General features: G+C 47.1%; 1 protein-coding gene across 5 annotated transcripts in view; it reads right to left on the bottom strand.

Annotated features, from left to right (window-relative positions):
* Window positions 1–19,672, bottom strand: part of DLG5 (discs large MAGUK scaffold protein 5) — a 343,229-nt gene that overhangs the window by 65,281 nt on the left and 258,276 nt on the right. For 4 of the 5 annotated variants that reach the window (XM_075349077.1, XM_075349073.1, XM_075349078.1 and 1 more), the window contains exon 22: window positions 15,289–15,402. The exons of the other annotated variant lie outside the window; for it this stretch is intronic. In XM_075349077.1, coding sequence (XP_075205192.1) covers window positions 15,289–15,402 — 114 coding nt within the window. The remainder of the gene's footprint in view (window positions 1–15,288; window positions 15,403–19,672) is intronic. 5 annotated transcript variants of the gene reach the window in all.

Genomic DNA, 19,672 nt, shown 5'->3' with positions numbered 1-19,672 from the left:
TCAGGAGATTTCTAAAAATCCTTCCACTGTGCTTGTACTGCACAATGCAGCGTTATGGACGCAGTGAAAACACTCTGCATCCAAAATGCTGCAAATCCTGATTGTGGGCACATAGCCTAAAGAGCTAGGATCGATGGATGGATAGATGTCTAACACATATATAATGTCCTACCCCCTGCACATTCTAAGCTGGTGCCCGTTAGTGACTTTCATTGTGTTGTGCCTTGTAATTAGCCCAAATATAAATAAATAATTAAAAAAAAAACGACGTGGGGTCCCCCTATTTTTGATAGCCAGCTGGGGTAAAGCAGACGGTTGCAGCTATAGACCACAGCTGGCAGCTTCACCTTGGCTGGTGATCCACTTTGGAGGTCACCCCAAGCTGTTTTTTTATAATTATTTATAAATGATTGAAAAAAGAAAAAAAAAAGTGGGATTCCCCTCAAATTGGATTACCAGCCAAGGTAAAGCAGACAGCTGTGGCCTGGTATTATCAGGGTGGGAAGGGCCATAGTTATTTGGCCTTTCCCAACCTAATAATAGCAGGCCGCAGCCGCCCCAGAAGTAGCGCATCCATTAGATGCGCAAATTCTGGCGCTTCACCCCAGCTCATCCCGTTGCCCTGGAGCGGTGGCAAACGGGGTAATAAATGGGGTTCATGCTAGATGTGTAATGTCACCTGGCAGCAAGCCCAGAGGTTAGAGATGTCACAGCATCTAAACAGATACCCGACATCACTAACTCAGTCAGTAATAGAAAAAAAAATAAAGACAAAAAAAATTTATTTGAAAAAACACTCCCCAAAACATTCCCTCTTTCACCAATTTATTGAAAATAAAAAAAATTACGGTCCGCCGTAATCCATTTTGGAGGTTCTGGACCTTCTAGAATATGGGGGGCACGCTCAGGGAACGTATCCCCCATTTTCTGGAAGAGCAAGCTCTTCCTGTGAGCAGTGTGGGTGCAGTAATCTGAGAATACTGCACTCACACTACCCCGGTCCAACCTAGGGCAAAGTGACCTGCAGTAACCTCATTCCAGAATATGAGGGGCACGCTGAGAGAGCGTACCCCCCATTTTCTGATACAGCAGGCCCTCTATGTGAGGAGTGTGGCTGCAGATTATTGCACTCACACTCCCCCGGTCCACAGTACAGCAGTTTCAGCGGTAGTGAGCTCAGCGTCCCTGCTTGCAGGGAGCCAGCTGACAGCCGCTGTCTGTGCATGCGCCTTCAGCTTTTCAGAGGGAGGTGGAGTGATCGCGGGGACCGGAGCAGCAGCCAGGTACCAGGGAAGACCAGGGGCTGACGGCGGGAGACCTGGCAGGACCTAGGGACGACTTTTCTGTCGCATGTGACATGTAACATGCGACAGAAATGAGGGATAGAGGATGGATGCGGGCCACGCGCTACTGTGCGCGTTGCCATCTTGCATGCTCCGGAGGAGGAGGGGGTGGGCTCCGGGGGACCAGAGAGCTCCGGTGTCTCGGAGGAGGGCTCGGGGAGGACATTTCCCTCCGATCTGAAATGTTTGATCATTTCAGATCAGAGGGAAATTAATGCAGAGACGGCGGCGGCTGCAGTTTTCGGCGCACGTCGGCGCCATTTTGGATGTTCCGGAGGGGGTGGGGGGGGGGTTGATTTGTCCGGTACCGGGGGCTTTGGGGGCACTATGGGCTTATATTTCTTTATCATCTGACATGTTTGATCATGTCAGATGAGAAAGAAATCAGTATTATTTGCCATTTATTGTTTTTTATGTGATTGGCGGTATACGGTGTATGCCGGCGATCACATTATCGGGGTCAAAAAAAACCCACCCCGATTCATAATCTTGGGGGTCTCAGCTACCTCCGGTAGCTGAAACCCCCGAGATTTTCCATCACTGGGGGGCGCTACAGGCTTTTTCCGGCCTGACGTCTCAAAGCGTCGGAACAGAATAAGTACCCTGTTTTTAATATATTGTATTGTATATGTATATTGTATACATATATATATATACGTATACATATATATATACATATATATATATATATATATATATATATATATATATGTATAGATATATATATTGTAATATATAATACCCTGGGTTAATATATTGGAGAAAAAGGTTTGTTTGTTGTTTTGGGGTTTTTTGTTTTGTTTTTTGTTTTTTTTTTTTAAATAAAATATTTTTTTCTGTATTTTGTGTTTCTTTTTACTTACACATAGACCCCTCCCCATTACTAACCTCGGACTTAAAGACAGCTGTTATTTTTTGACAAATCATAGCTGTCATTAACCCCTTATATTACTCTGATTGCTACTGCACCAAAGCAAAGAAGATGAGCTAGGTAAAGCTCTAGGATTGGCGCATCTAATGGTTGCACCATTTCTGGGGTGGCTGTGGGCTCCTATTTTTAGGCTGGGGAGGGCTCAATAACCATGGGCCTCCCCTGCATGAGAATACCAGCCTGAAGCTGTCTGCTTTATCTGCGCTGAGTATCAACATATGGGGGATTCTACACTATTTTTTCCAATTATTTATTTATTTTTACACTGCACACCAGGGATCCAGACAGTGAATGTGGGGGCAACAAATTTCAGAAGCCAGCAGTCTAACTGCATCCAATCACAGACGCTGTCACAGAGGGTGCGCAGGAGAAGCAGTGACTATGCATGAGATCTAATGAAAATATTTTTGTAAAATAAAAACTATTTGATACAATATACTCTGATTTCTGTTTGTTGATAATATATATTCTTTTGCGTTAAAGTATCATAAAAACCACGTTGGAGAAAATATAGAAATCTGTCAATATGTATCTAATGAGATCAAATGAGTGGACCCGGAAGCCGTGTGACAGCAGTCCCCATTGTTTGTCTTTTTATTATCCTGGTGGCCAAACCCTAAAGCTGGGTTCACACTAAGCGACAGCGACGTCGCTGTTACGTAACAGCGACATTGTAAGTCGCTGTTATGATCGCTGCTTAGCTGTCAAACACAGCGACGCAGCAGCTTTCATAACGTCGCTGTGCTACATGTGCAGAGAGCAGGGAGCCGCGCTTAGCGCTGGCTCCTTGCTCTCCTAGGTACAGTACACATCGGGTTAATTAACCCGATGTGTACTGCAGCTACATGTCACAGTGCAGAGAGCAGGGAGCCGCGCACACTGCTTAGCGCTGGCTCCTTGCTCTCCTTGCTACAGTATACATCGGGTTAATTACCCGATGTGTACTGCAGCCACATGTGCACAGAGCAGGAGCCGGCACTGGCAGCAAGAGCGGAGGAGGCTGGTAACGAAGGTAAATATCGGGTAACCAGGGAAAGGTCTTCCCTTGGTTACCCGATGTTTACGCTGGTTACAGCTTACCGCAGCTGCCAGACGCCGGCTCCTGCTCCCTGCTCGCTTCATTTCGTCGCTCTCTCGCTGTCACACACAGCGATGTGTGTGTCACAGCGGGAGAGTGACGACCAAAAAATGAAGCTGGACATTCAGCAACGACCGGCGACCTCACAGCAGGGGCCAGGTCGTTGCTGGATGTCACACAGAGCGACAGCGACGGGACGTCGCTGCAACGTCACAGAAAATGGTGACGTAGCAGCGACGTCGTTGTCGTTGTCGCTGTGTGTGACACCAGCTTAACAGTAATACAAACTTCTCAGGGCTACAGTTTGGGTTCCCCCATCACTAGCAGTTTATCAAAGCATGTATGACGAGGTGGTAACTACTTATTACACAGTAAAATTTTATACCAACAAGCAAAAATTTTGAAGCATGTTGAAAGATCTGGTTTTGCAATAAACTATATTATGATAGCAAGCAGCTATTACACATTGCAAATATCGCTCTGTTTCAAGCGATGAAGGGAATTTTGTTTACTTACCGTAAATTCCTTTTCTTCTAGCTCCAATTGGGAGACCCAGACAGTGGGTGTATAGCTACTGCCTCTGGAGGCCGCACAAAGAACTACACTTAAAAGTGTAAGGCCCCTCCCCTTCTGGCTATACACCCTCCCGTAGGAGTACGGATTCCTCAGTTTTAGTACCAAAGCAAGAAGGAGGAAAGCCAATAACAGTTTCAAAAACAAATTCAATCCGATAACAAGATCGGAGAACTTAAGAAACCACATGAACAACATGTGCACCCGAAAAACGAAACCCTAAGAACAAATAGGGCGGGTGCTGGGTCTCCCAATTGGAGCTAGAAGAAAAGGAATTTACGGTAAGTAAACAAAATTCCCTTCTTCTTTTTCGCTCCTAATTGGGAGACCCAGACAGTGGGACGTCCAAAAGCAGTCCCTGGGTGGGTAAAAAGATACCACATGAACGGGCTGTCAGACAGCCTCTTCCTACAGGTGGGCCACCGCCGCCTGAAGGACCTGTCTACCTAGGCTGGCATCTGCCGAAGCGTAGGTATGCACTTGATAGTGTTTGGTAAACGTGTGCAGACTCGACCAGGTAGCCGCCTGGCACACTTGCTGAGCCGTAGCCTGATGCCGCAATGCCCAGGACGCACCCACGGCTCTGGTAGAATGGGCCTTCAGTCCAGATGGAATCGGAAGCCCAGCAGAACGGTATGTGTGAAGAATTGGTTCCTTGATCCACCGCGCCAGGGTGGATTTGGAAGCTTGCGATCCCTTATGCTGCCCAGCGACTAGGACAAAGAGCGCATCAGAACGGCGTAGAGACGCCGTGCGAGAAATGTAAATCCTGAGTGCTCTCACCAGGTCCAACAGATGTAAACCCTTTTCAAATTGGTGAACTGGATGCGGACACAAAGATGGCAAAGTGATATCCTGATTGAGATGAAAGGAAGAAACCACCTTGGGAGAAAACTCTGGAATTGGACGCAGTACTACCTTGTCTTGGTGAAACACCAGGAAGGGAGATTTGCAAGATAACGCCGCTAGCTCGGACACTCTTCGAAGAGACGTGACCGCCACAAGAAAAACTACCTTTTGTGAAAGCCGAGAAAGGGGAACCTCTTTCAAAGGCTCGAAAGGCGGCTTCTGGAGAGCAATGAGAACCTTGTTCAGATCCCAGGGTTCCAATGGCCGTCTGTAAGGAGGAACGATATGACAAACTCCTTGGAGAAACGTGCGTACTTTAGAAAGCCGTGCCAAGCGCTTCTGAAAGAATACGGATAGCGCGGAGACTTGACCCTTAAGAGAGCTAAGCGACAAACCTTTTTCCAACCCAGACTGCAGGAAGGAAAGAAAAATTGGCAATGCAAATGGCCAGGGCGAAAACCCTTGAGCCAAGCACCACGCTAAGAATATCTTCCACGTCCTGTGATAGATCTTAGCTGAGGATGGTTTTCTAGCCTGTCTCATTGTGGCAACAACTTCATGAGATAAACCTGAGGCCGCTAGGATCCAGGACTCAATGGCCACACAGTCAGGTTCAGGGCCGCAGAATTCAGATGGAAAAACGGCCCTTGAGACAGCAAATCTGGACGGTCTGGTAGTGTCCACGGTTGGCCTACCGTGAGGTGCCACAGATCCGGGTACCACGACCTCCTTGGCCAGTCTGGAGCGACGAGAATGGCGCGGCGGCAGTCGGACCTGATTTTGCGGAGCACTCTGGGCAACAATGCCAGAAGTGGGAACACATACGGTAGCCGGAACTGCGACCAATCTTGAACTAAGGCGTCTGCCGCCAGAGCTCGGTGATCGTGAGACCGTGCCATGAAAACCGGGACTTTGTTGTTGTGCCGTGACGCCATCAGATCGACGTCCGGCATCCCCCAGCGGCGACAGATCTCCTGAAACACGTCCGGGTGAAGGGACCATTCCCCTGCGTCCATGCCCTGGCGACTGAGAAAGTCTGCTTCCCAGTTTTCTACGCCTGGGATGTGGACTGCGGATATGGTGGATGCCGTGTCTTCCACCCACGTCAGAATCCGCCGGACTTCCTGGAAGGCTTGCCGACTGCGTGTTCCCCCTTGGTGGTTGATGTATGCCACCGCTGTGGAGTTGTCCGACTGAATTCGGATCTGCTTGCCTTCCAGCCACTGTTGGAAGGCTCGCAGGGCAAGATAGATTGCTCTGATTTCCAGAACATTGATCTGCAGGGTGGACTCTTCCTGAGTCCACGTCCCCTGAGCCCTGTGGTGGAGAAACACCGCTCCCCACCCTGATAGGCTCGCATCCGTCGTGACCACTGCCCAGGACGGGGGAAGGAACGACTTTCCCTGTGACAATGAGGTGGGGAGAAGCCACCAACGCAGAGAGTCCTTGGCAGTCTGAGAGAGGGAGACAGTCCTGTCGAGGGACGTCGATTTCCCATCCCATTGGCGTAGAATGTCCCATTGTAGAGGGCGCAGATGAAACTGCGCGAACGGGACTGCCTCCATTGCTGCTACCATCTTTCCTAGGAAATGCATGAGGCGCCTCAGCGAGTGCGACTGGCTCTGAAGGAGAGATTGCACTCCAGTCCGTAGCGAGCACTGCTTGTCCAGTGGAAGCTTCACTATCGCTGAGAGAGTATGAAACTCCATGCCAAGATAAGTCAGAGATTGGGTCGGGGTTAGATGAGACTTTGGAAAGTTGATAATCCACCCGAAACTCTGGAGAGTGTCTAGTGCCACCTTCAGACTGTGTTGGCATGCCTCTTGAGAGGGTGCCTTTATAAGCAGGTCGTCTAGATACGGGATGACCGAGTGACCCTGCGAGTGCAGAACAGCTACTACTGCTGCCATGACTTTGGTGAAGACCCGGGGGGCTGTTGCCAGACCGAAAGGTAACGCTACGAACTGCAGGTGTTCGTCGTGTATGACGAAGCGTAGGAAACGCTGATGCTCTGGTGCAATCGGCACGTGGAGATACGCATCTTTGATATCTATTGATGCTAGAAAATCTCCTTGAGACATTGAGGCTATGACGGAGCGTAGGGATTCCATCCGGAACCTCCTGACTTTTACGTGTCTGTTGAGCAACTTTAGATCCAGGACGGGTCGATACGATCCGTCCTTTTTTGGGACCACAAACAGATTGGAGTAAAAACCGTGACCTTGTTCCTGAAGAGGGACGGAGGTCACCACTCCTTCCGCCTTTAGAGCGGCCACCGCCTGCAACAGAGCATCGGCTCGGTCTGGTGGTGGAGAAGTTCTGAAGAAACGAGTTGGCGGACGAGAACTGAACTCTATCCTGTACCCGTGAGACAGAATATCCCTCACCCAACGGTCTTTGACGCGTGACAGCCAAATGTCGCCAAAGTGGGAAAGCCTCCCACCGACCGCGGGTGTGGGAATCGGAGACCGCAAGTCAGGAGGACGCCGTCTTGGCAACGGTTCCTCCGGCTGTCCTTTTTGGGCGTGACTGAGACCTCCAAGAATCTGAGCGTCTCTGGTCTTTTTGAGTCTTTTTTGACGAGGAAAATTGGGACCTGCCCGGTCCTCGAAAGGACCGATAACCAGACTGACCCCTCCTCTGTTGGGGTTTGTTTTGTCTGTGTTGCGGTAAGGATGAGTCCTTACCCTTGGAGTGTTTGATGATTTCATCCAAACGCTCTCCAATCGGTCACGAGAAAAAGGCAAATTGGTTAAGCACTTCTTGGAATGAGAATCTGCCTTCCAATGTCTCAACCACAGGGCCCTACGCAAAACAACGGAGTTGGCTGACGCCACTGCCGTACGGCTTGTAGCGTCAAGAACAGCATTAATCGCGTACGACGCGAATGCCGCCATTTGCGAGGTCAATGGTGCTACCTGCGGGGCAAATGCACGTGTGACTGAGTCGACTTGCGCAAGCCCGGCTGAGATAGCTTGGAGTGCCCATACGGCCGCAAAAGAAGGCGCTAATGACGCTCCAATCGCTTCATAGATGGATTTCAGCCAGAGCTCCATCTGCCTGTCAGTGGCATCTTTAAGTGCCGCTCCATCTTCAACTGCAACCAAGGATCTAGCTGCAAGCCTGGAAATTGGAGGATCCACTTTTGGACACTGGGTCCAACCCTTGACCACCTCAGGGGGAAAAGGATAGCGTGTATCTTTAAGCCGTTTAGAAAAACGCCTTTCAGGATAAGCGTGGGGTTTCTGGATTGCGTCTCTAAAGTCAGCGTGGTCCAGAAAAGTGCTTAGAGTACGCTTAGGGTATCTGAAATGGATTCTCTCGTGCTGCGAAGCTGACTCCTCTACAAGAGGAGCTGGTGGGGAAATATTTAACATCTTATTGATGTTAAATATAAGATCATTAACTATGGCGTCACCATCTGGTGTATCTAGATTGAGAGCGGTCCCAGGATCAGAATCCTGGTCAGTTACGTCCGCCTCATCACCCATAGATTCATCTCGCTGGGATCCTGACCATTGAGATGAATGTGAAGGCCCGTCATAGCGAGCCCGCTTAGGCTGCCCTGGGCCATCGTCCGAGTCAGAGTCTTCACCCTGAGGTGTATATGTCCGTCCCGGAGCTTGGAGGTAATTCAGCTGAGGGGGACCAGGGGGCAATGATTGCACAGTGTCCGTGGCCTGAAGTACAGGCCTAGCTCGCAATGTGTCAAGAATTTGTGACATAGTGAGAGACATTCTGTCAGCAAAAGCTGCAAACTCAGTTCCTGTCACTTGGACAGCATTCACAGGTGGTACACCCTGGGTCACGTCCAGCAGAGGCCCCGGCTGTGCAAGCGCCGCAGGGGCCGAGCACTGCACACAATGGGGGTCCGTGGAGCCTGCCGGTAGAAAAGTCCCACATGCGGTGCAGGAAGCATATAATGTCTGTGCCTTGGCACCCTTGCGTTTTACGGACGACATGCTGCTGGCTCTCTGCAATGTGAGAGAGTCTATAGCCAAAAGGCGACCAGCGCTATGTAATACCAAGTATTTGTAAAAACAAAATACTAAGAATACTACTGGCACAAGAGGGGGTGAGCCCTGAGGGCTGCTTACCGCCCGCTGAATAGCGGGTAAGAGGCGAAGAATTCCTTGTCTGGGTCTCCCCGGCTCCCCTCTGCAGCTCAGCGTGTCAGCAGGAATGGCTGCCGGCGTCTGTGGAGAGGGGCGGTCCGTGGGAGTTCCCAAACAAAAGTGCGGGAAACAGTGTCCCCTCTGTGCCGATTGTGAGGGCTGGAGTATGTAAAAACGACTCCAGCCCTCGGCGCTGATGCACTAACCAGCGTCCCGCCCCTCTCCTGACTGGCAGGTCTGGGGGCGGGAACGAACGGAACCAGGCCGCAAAAGCCGGGGACTCGAGTTATCAGCGCGGCCGCCGTAAAAGCGCGGGCCGCGCTGAAGTCCCCGGCGCACCACAAGTGCCAGCCGCGCCGCAGTCCCAGCGGCCGGCGCGACCGATTCCCAGAAGTGTGCCTGCTTCAGCGAAGCTGAATGAGGCCATGGCACAAGCGCCGCAGCGCTGATGTCCCCCGGCGCACTACAACACCCAGCATGCTGCGGTGTGAGCGCCAAATGCACGGGGACACAGAGTACCTTGAGGAAGCAGGGCCATGTCCCTGATGTACTCCGCTCCATCCAGCATCTTCTCCAGGGGCTGTAGATGGAGCACGGTCTCAGTGCCTGGAGACCAGTAAATCCCACTTCACCCAGAGCCCTGTAAAAAGGGATGGGGAAGGAATCAGCATGTGGGCTCCTGCCGCCGTACCCGCAATGGGTACCTCAACCTTACAAACACCTCCGACATACAGTGGGGTGAGAAGGGAGCATGCTGGGAGCCCTGTATGGGCCCTCTTTTCTTCCATCCGACATAGTCAGCAGCTGCTGCTGACTAAAAACAATGGAGCTATGCGTGCGTGTCTGACCTCCTGCGCACAAAGCTAAAACTGAGGAATCCGTACTCCTACGGGAGGGTGTATAGCCAAAAGGGGAGGGGCCTTACACTTTTAAGTGTAGTTCTTTGTGCGGCCTCCAGAGGCAGTAGCTATACACCCACTGTCTGGGTCTCCCAATTAGGAGCGAAAAAGAAATTAAGATTTTCCACACGATGTCTGCCCAGTCTAATAAGGCCTAATTGCATGCTGCAATGAATACTATCTGAATAGTAATTGGTCTGAATGATCAGTAAGTTAGTAAGCCATCTGTAAATGCTGGAATGTGCAGAGTGTATTCCCATCTACAATCTTCGATGTCTAAATTTCAAATTGCTGGTATATTTCTGAGATGAGGAAGGAGAGAATTCAGCCACAGCGATGTACAGTATTTGGTGTCTGGACGCAGCATGTGGTCTCCTGCGGGGCCACGATTGCTCTCTGCAAGAGACAGCAAGATGCCTGTGTTGACAATCAGGGTTCGGGCTGCTGCACTCTTCCTCTCTAATCTCCCGGAAGAGAACACGCGTGACTCTGCAGCAATAAATTGACATGCCGGGACTAGGGAAGCCACACCGCATGTCAGTTTACGTGGCGGGAATAACAAGCACAGTGGGCATGGGATTTTTAGAAATACCGTCCACTGTGCTTGTACTGTACAATGCAGCATTTTGAATGCAGTGAAAACACGCTGAGGCCAAAACGTTGTGAACCCTGATCATGGGCACACAGCCTTAAACTTCTGATCATGGTTCAAAATGAGAAGAGCAAATCACACTTTCAACGTAATTAACATTGGTCCAGGAGTATTATGTTGAATGAGAGGGTGGCCTTGTTCAAGACCTAACACACTACACTCCAATACGACTGCTGGGCTGTATTCAGAAAAAGAAAAAAAAAAAAAAAAAACTTAATGTGCATATATTAACTCTCCTGCCAATAATAAAAGAAACAGGGCAGCACCAATTCCCTCCAATTTTTATGTAAGCAGAGAATTCAAACCAGTTTAGTTCTTGGAGGGCTGCCCGTCTATAGTATTCTTGGGAGTCTCCTGCAAAAGGAAATGAAGATCCTTCAGTGGAATTAGAGAAAAATTTACAAATTTGAGTAACAGCATCATTTTCAGATGATTGAGCCTTCCAACCAGTGTTTGATGGATTGCAGTGCCCAACGTGCAGCAGACTCTCAATAGTTTCATCATCAAAGGTGTGAGATTATCCCAAAAAAACTAATGTCTGTTTACGTTAAAGGGAACCTGTCAGGTCCAATATGCACCCAGAACCACGGGCAGTTCTGAGCGCATATTGCTAATCCCTGCCTAACCATCCCTGTATACGCTAGCATAGATAAAGGGATCTTTAGAAAAATTATTTCTAAAGATTTTATATCGTATGCTAATGAGCAAGGGCGCTAATCTCCTGGGTGTTAGTTCCCCAGCCAGTCGCCCCCATTAGCATATTAATACATCCCTGTGGGCGTACTAACATGCTAATGAATGCGCAGCATCAGAGGATGATCTCACACATCTCTCTGCTACCATCGCCGCCTGATGCTGGATTTCAGCTCAGTGCGCATGACCCTGGAATTTTTGTCATGTGCACTATGAAGCCGGGTGTACGCGTATTGGCTTCAAGCTGAAGTAGTGCGCATGAGCCGAACTCCCCCATTGGACACGATGGCGGCGGAGAGGTGAGTGAGATCATCCTCTGACACTGTGCATTCATTAGCATGTTAAGACGCCCATAGGCGCGTACTAACATGCTAATGGGGTGATTAGCAAGGGAAACAATGCTCTAAGGGCTAGTGCCCTCGCTCATTAGCATGCGATAAAAGATCTTTAGAAATACTTTTTCTAAAGATCCCTTTTTCTATGCTACTTTATACAGGGACGGTTAGGCAGGGATTAGCAATATGCACCCAGAACTGCTCGTGGTTCTGGGTGCATATTGCACCTGACATTTTCTCTTTAATAATAAGTTACTTTTCCCCCAGTGTTGTGGAGTAGGAGCAATCAGAGTCTCTGCTGCTACATCCAGGGCTAATAAAGAAGATTTGCCCCAACTGATCAAAATGCTCAAATATGTAGCAAATTCATTGAAAATTACAAAGAATTTATCTAAATATGACTCTGGATCTTGCAAGAATAGGAATGTGATGCCTAAATAACTATGGCCCCTCTTTCCGAGTGAAGCTTCTACAAATTGACTGTTGCGCAGCAGCAAGCAAAAAATGCAGAGGAAAGGGCTCTCCTGACATATGCCACTGTCCACGGAGACTTCAATGTGACTATTAGGCCTATGTTAGTCATCAAGGAGTATTCAATGAGTTTCTGAAGATTCTGATGTCAATTTTGGATCAAAACCAGTGTTAAAAAACAGTGTTAAAGTACCCTTAACGACCTAAGAACGTACTGCTACGACCTTGGTTGCCTCCCTCCAGTTATCATGGGCCGTAGCAGTGAGCCCGTGGTATTTCTCACACGTCTACTGAACAGATCAGCAGACGTGTGGCTAACAGGCACAGGTGGACTGGAGATCCACCCGCGCCTTTTAATCCCTTAGATCGCACTGTCAAACACAGTGTCATGTAAAGGGCCGCAGCGGAGAGCTCGCCGTTCCCCATGCCATGAGTGGCCCCATAACACGATCAAGGTGCGCCAATGTGTTCTCATGGTATATCGGGGTCAACTGATGATCCCCTGACGTTGCCATGACTCACTTCCTGTATGAGCTGACAGAGCGCTGGCACTCACAGGAGATGAGCATTTCTGTTGATCAGAGCGATTCTGCTCTGATCAGCAGAAATGCACAGGCGATCAGACTGTGCAATGATAAAGTCTCCTAGGGAGGGTAGTAAAATAAATAAAAAAATGTAAAAAAAAATAAAAATTCAAAAATAAAAAAAACTAAAAGTTCAAATCCCCCCCCCTTTCGCCCCACTGAAAATAAAACAGTTAATAAAAAAAATATATACACATATTTGATATCGCTGTGTTTAGAGATGCCCAAACTATCATAATATAAAATCAATTAATCTGCTCAGCACACGGTGTGGCGAGTAAAAAATTCCAAACGGCAAAATTACGTTTTTTGGTCACCACATCTTTCTTTAAAATGCAGTAATAGGTGATCAAAACATTGCATCTACGCAAAAATGGTATAATTAAAAATGTCAACTCAAGACACAAAAATAAGCAGTCACTGAGCTTCAGAGCCCAAAAAATGAGAACAATACAGGTCTCAAAAAATGGTGACAAAAGCGCTATTCTTTATTTGGAAAAAATTCGGAATTTTTTTTCATCACTTACAAGTAAAAGTATACATGTTTGGTATCTACAAACTTGTACCGCATTATACGGACACGTCAGTTTTACATTCCAGTGAACATGGTGAAAAGAAAACAAAACAAAACACCATTGTGGAATTTCACTTTTCCACTATTTCTTCACATGTGGATTTTTTTTTCCGTAAAACTAATGGTTTCATTCAAAAGTACAACTCATCCCACAAAAAATAAGCCCTCGTATGTAGAGATGAGTGAACCTTTGGAGGATCGGTTCGGCAGGTACAGTCGAACCTTAACAAAGTTCAGTTTGTGACCGCGACTTGATCCGATCCTCAATGGAAGTTTGTAATTGGGCAGATCATGGCTCCAACCACATGTTGCCTGCCATAAGCAGAACACTTCTGGGGGAGGGTGGGCGGTGTTTTTCAATGATTTATTTATTTTTTTGTGTGTGCACACTGCATCTGATCACTGATCGCTGATTTTCCCCCCAGTGTGAGTCGACCAAACACTGCACTCGGCTCGCACACGGCTGAGCATCACTCATACCCAAACACAGCGCTGCACGCTTGAGTGGCTTACACTAGTAACTCACTCGAACTTCGAACCCGAACTTTGGTTTTTTTTGGTAGTCTGTTTCTGAACCCGAACCTCAGGTTCTCTCATCTCTATTCATACAGCAATATTGACGGAATAATTAAAAATATTACGACTCTACAGCTCTCTGATGAAGGGGAGGAAAAAACGAAAATGAAAAACGGAAAATTGCCTGTGGGTGAAAGGGTTAAAATGAATGGGATTAACTGAAAAACCCCTTGAAATAACTTGAGAATAAATATTTACATATCTTGCTCTTGAAATTGAGAGCTACCTAGCAGACAGACTTTTACTTGTAGTACGTTTATAACCTAAGCAATATGGTTGAATAAGTCAGTGGCATAACAATGTATAAGCACTTCAGGGTGAAGTCTTCTTTTAGTTCCAGGCCTAAACAGTGCTTGACTTCATAAAGGTACAAAAAGTAATATGAAAATGGAATGATTCCAATAATACCATTATTTGTGCATTAACACTAGAACTATTGGACTCGTGACACCTATATAGAAATACATAGTGCAAAGTAATCAAAATGACTACCTCAGTAGTTCTAGTGTTAATCTAAACTTCCCCCTTATAGCCCCAAGACACGGTAGAATCACCACATGCACCAACATGCAGAAACTAAGCAAAACACAAGACTTGATGCTTCAATTAGGCTGGTTTCACACTACGTTTATTTAACATCCGTCCTTAACGTTATTTTAGCGGACAAGCGGATCCAGTGCAAATGCGTTTTCATTTCAATGCATTTGCAATGGACTCGCGTTAACATCCGTTCACCTGCGTTTGCCTGCGTTATAGTGAGGATCCAGTGACTTACAGTTTTTTAACATGTTTCAAAAACGCTACTCGTAGCGTTTTTGAGCTCCGTCCAAATACTGCAAATTGCTGGATCCTGACTATAACGCACGCAAACGCAGGTGAACGCTGGCGTGCTGATAGACAGGATCCTGCTTTTGTACTGAGCATGCCCAGAAAGTACTGAGCATGCCCAGAACCAGTCTCGCGTGATCTGTCTCTCCCTCCTCTTCCCTCCCTCACCCTCTCTCTATCTCTGTCTTTCCCCCTTCCTCCCCTTCCTCTCTCTCCCACCTGAGAGCTGCGGACACTCGTAACTAAGGTAAATATCGCGTAACCACTTCTCTTAGTTACCCGATGTTTACGTTGGTTACGTGTGCAGACAGCCCTGCTCCTAGCAGCTGCAGACACTCGTAACCAAGATAAATATCGGGTATCCAAGGCCGATGTTTACCTTGGTTACCAGCGTCTGCAGCTGTCAGATGCCGGCTCCCAGTCTAGTTCCCCTCACTCCCGATCACATGACTCCTTTGCCCGCCCCTAAACATCCAGTGCAGGATCCTGCAAAATAACATATGCGTTTGCATACGTTATTTGCTGTAAAAGCAGGATCCGTACTTCCGCTAAAATAACGTTTTCAACGGATGTTAAAAAGACGTAGTGTGAAACTAGCCTTACAGGACACATCAATAACAGCAATGTGCACCACCACCCAATGCAGACAAAGACAGCAAGACAGCATTCTATCAAAGCAGGCGTGAAGAAAACTGTAAGAAAAGCAGCAGAGGTTCTGTACATATTAGGGGAAGATGTAAGCAGAAGGCAAAAATGGTGAAGACTAAACATCAGACAAGAGGCAGACCTCAAGCATCTTACTGAGGAAAACCTGGGCCTAGAATGGGCTGGAAGCCTCAGTAAAGACCTAGTACGGAAGACATATCTAGGAGAGGAAAAGTAGGGAAGGAAGTAATAATGGCTTGGGGTACAAGAGCAACATATATTAAAGGAAAGGAGATATGGAAAGGTGGCATAAAAATCACAAAAGAATATGTGAATAAGTATCACAGCAAAAAATAATTTTAAGCAAAAAGTTATATGCGTAATATGGTAAGGAAAATAGCGTAAAGGTTGTAATGAGAAGAGTAGGAACAGAATATGTTAAACAGAGGGAAAAGAGGGAAATATAAAAAGGAACATGGATTAATAATAGCTGACACTTCAGGCAAACACCGTGAAAAGCATTACACAATATACAGCATTTCGTAGCAGCAGGAACTCTTAATTACAGGTTTTAATCTACAGATTAAACATATAAACAATAGTAATATAATTGATCAATCCTGCATTGAGACTAAGGGGTACTTTGCACGCTGCGACATCGCAAGCCGATGCTGCGATGTCGCACGCGATAGTCCCCGCCCCCGTCGCAGCAGCGATATCTTGTGATAGCTGCCGTGGCGAACATTATCGCTACGGCAGCTTCACATGTACTCACCTGCCCTGCGACGTCGCTCTGGTCGGCGAACCGCCTCCTTCCTAAGGGGGTGGGTCATGCGGCGTCACAGCGACGTCACATGGCAGGCGGCCAATAGCAGCGGAGGGGCGGAGATGAGCAGGATGTAAACATCCCGCCCACCTCCGTCCTTCCTCATTGCAGCCGGGACGCACGTAGGAGATGTTCCTCGCTCCTGCGGCTTCACACACAGCGATGTGTGCGGCCGCAGGAACGAGGAACAACATCGTACCTGTCGCTGCACCGGCATTATTGAAATGTCGGACCCTACACCGATGATACGATAACAACGCTTTTGCGCTCGTTAATTGTATCAAAAAGGATTTGCACACTACGATATCGACTGCGACGCCGGATGTGCGTCACTTTCGATTTGACCCCACTGACATCACACCTGCGATGTCGTAGTGTGCAAAGCCCCCCTTAAGGCCCTGTCATACACAGAGATTTAAATCTTTGGCAGATCTGTGGTTGCAGTGAAATCATGGCCATATTGTTCCATTTGTACACAGCCACAAACCTGGCACGGATTGTCCACTCCACAATTTCACTGCAACCACAGATCTGCTGCAGATATATCTCTGTGTGTGACAGGGCCTTTACTCCACGTAAATTTGCAATAGGGATTTATTAGTTGAAACATTGGGGGAGTGCACAGTGCACTGCAGATTCCTAATGACTTTTAGACAAATTACACATTTGTTGGAGGGCACCACTACTATTGATGTATTTGGATAAGGTTACATAAAGATGAGAAGTGTTTACCATACCTAAAATGAGGTAGCAAACTTACACCGTACGTGGCATTTTTATTCTGTGCAGTTTGTGCCAATTCTAGTAAGTTTATGCATCACATGACAATAGTAATAATGCTCCCCAGCTGTAACAAAAGTTGTCAAAATACTTCCATGCTTTTTCTATGGTTACAAATTTCAGTATATTGATCCGTCACTTCTATATTAGCAAATGAAGGTGACAATTTATGAACAATAATGCGCCTCTTCCATACTGCAGCATATGAACAAATATTTTTTTTTATTACTCACTGTAAAATAACATTTCTTATCACATTCATTGGGAGACAGAGAAAACCTTGGCTATAGCAGCTGCCACTAGGAGGCAGGTACTAAGTAGCTGAAAAAGCCGTCCAATGAGTATTTTTTTCATTAAATGTGTGTATACATCATGTAGACCGAGTGTATTCATTTACTCATCTACCGCTGCTCTCACCAGGACCCAGCAGTGTTTTGCTCCTCCTCAGTGACGTCACCGCTAGGGCTGAGCGGACCCAGACTGTTATAGTCCAGATCCGCACGGTTTCATAGATGCCCGAGTGCCGGACCCGGGCCAGGGGTTCCAGGTGTACGATCCGGATTCGGCACTGGGGAAATTAAAGGACAAATAAAGAAAAAAATAATTAAGCAAGCGTTTCATACTTACAGAGACATGTTATGGCGGCAAACTGCTACTGGTCGTGCATTCACTTCCTGTAGTGCGCCTCAGGCCCATCACATACACACAGCCTTCTGTGCTTTTCTCGCCCACCGGCCGTCCTGTCGTCTGTGATTGGTTGCAGTCAGACGCGCCCCCAGCCTATGACAGCGTCTGCCTGCAGTCATTGCTCATCACGGCTCAGTCATTGTCTGCACTCACAGCCAGCGGTTTGTGTTCTATGGCCGCTCGCTGTGAGATGTAGTAAGCTGGAAGCGGCATGGGATCTCGTACAGATTATGCCGGACTTGGAGGGGTATGTTGGGGGTTAATAAAGTTGTGAAAGAGGGTGTCTTTTTGTATTTTATTCCAAATAAAGTATTTTTTCCTCTGTGTTTGTACCGATTTACTTTCATTTACAGGTTAGTGATGCAGGTATATCATAGACGCCTGTGCCATTACAACCTAGGGTTTAGTAGCAGCTATGCGCTGTTATTAACCACTCATTACCAGATTGCCACCGCACCAGGGCAATCGATAAGAGTCGGTAAAGCTCCGGGATGGTCACATCTAATGGATGCAACAGACTTATATGAGTACTGAATTCCGGAGCAGATCGTTTTTTTTTGTTTGTTTTTTTTAAATTTAGCAGGGATTATTCCTATACTTTGCCAAAATGTTTTGCTATAAGATCTTGAAAATATATAGTCTTGTGCAGCCTAGTAAAGGGTATGTAAATGCCTTCTGCATAATTATCCCTTTCCCTGCCCACCCCTCTGTGCAGCGTCAGTGATTGGTGCAGACTGTCAGTTTTCATTTGTTAGGGAAAGTATGGTATATATGTCCACTATCATTGCCCAATCCAGGTGTATATATATATACCAATCATAATCCCATTCATGGTATATCTCCCCATCATGGACCCATCCTGGTGTATATCAACCATAATGCCCATATCCTAGTATATATGGTCTCAACCTGGTGTATGTCCCCATCCTGGTGTATGACCCAGAACATGGATATAGCCTGGAATATATGGCCTCACCCTGGTATATACATCCCCATTATTGCCCATACTGGTATATATGGCCCCATCCTGGTATATAGCCCCCATCATGGGATATAGCACTCCATCCTGGTGTACAGCCCCTCACCCTAGTTATATAGCCTCCATCCTGGTATATAGCCCTCCATTGTGGTATATAGGCCCCCATCCTGGTATATAGCCCCCTCATTCTGGTATATAGCACCCTCATCCTGGTATTTAGCCACCATCATGCTATATAGCCCACTCATCCTGGTATATAGCCCCCACCGCGCTGCACATACTAGGTGTTCACTTTTATAATGAGGCATAATGAATTTTGTATAATTAATAATTTTATTCATTTATATAGCGCTATTAATTCCACAGCGCTTTACATACATTGGCAACACTGTCCCCATTGGGGCTCACAATCTAGAGTCCCTATCTGTATGTCTTTGGAGTGTGGGAGGAAACCGGAGTACCCGGAGGAAACCCACGCAAACACGGGGAGAACATACAAACTCCTTGCAGATAGTGTCCTTGGTGGGATTTGAACCCAGGACCCCAGCGCTGCAAGACTGCAGTGCTAACCACTGAGCCACCGTGCCGCCCTATAGACAGATAGGATGGATGTATAGATAGATTGATGTACAGACAGACAGATTGGATGGACAGATAGGATGTACAGACAGAAAGATAGTTTACACGAACATAGTATAGACAGTCAGATAGTAGAGACAGTCAGATAGTATAGACAGACAGACAGCATGCTTAGACAGACAGTACACACAGACAGACAGCACACACAGACAGACAGCTAAATATTGCACACTATATAGGACAAACATATCTTATACATAACTGTTATGAACTGGTAACCATGGACGATCACAAAACATCCCATTAATCAGGAAAAAACAAAACCACAAGAGTAGTTAGAAACTAAGCTGACCGCAATCCCCTATCTATCAGACAACACTAAAAGTAGCAGTGGGATGTTCCTAACACACCTACACACCTCGTCACTGCTGGAGAAACTTATTACACCTCAAAGATAGAAATTAGGAATCCTAACTTCCCTCGGAGCAGTCCCCAAAGAAATAGCAAGCCCCCAACATGCAACAACGGTAATGTAAGAAAACAATACACAGATAGAAAATATAGATTAGCGAGGCCAGACTTCCTAGATACAACAGAACAGGAAAGATAACTGACTGCGGCCAGCAAAAAAACCTGCAAAAAATACCAAACTCCTGATAGGAAAAAAATACTAAG

Source organism: Anomaloglossus baeobatrachus, chromosome 5, assembly GCF_048569485.1.
Source record: "Anomaloglossus baeobatrachus isolate aAnoBae1 chromosome 5, aAnoBae1.hap1, whole genome shotgun sequence".
Lineage (NCBI taxonomy): Eukaryota > Metazoa > Chordata > Amphibia > Anura > Aromobatidae > Anomaloglossus > Anomaloglossus baeobatrachus.
The sequence above is the reverse complement of the archived record's forward strand: the minus strand, read 5'-3'. Positions and strand labels throughout refer to the sequence as shown.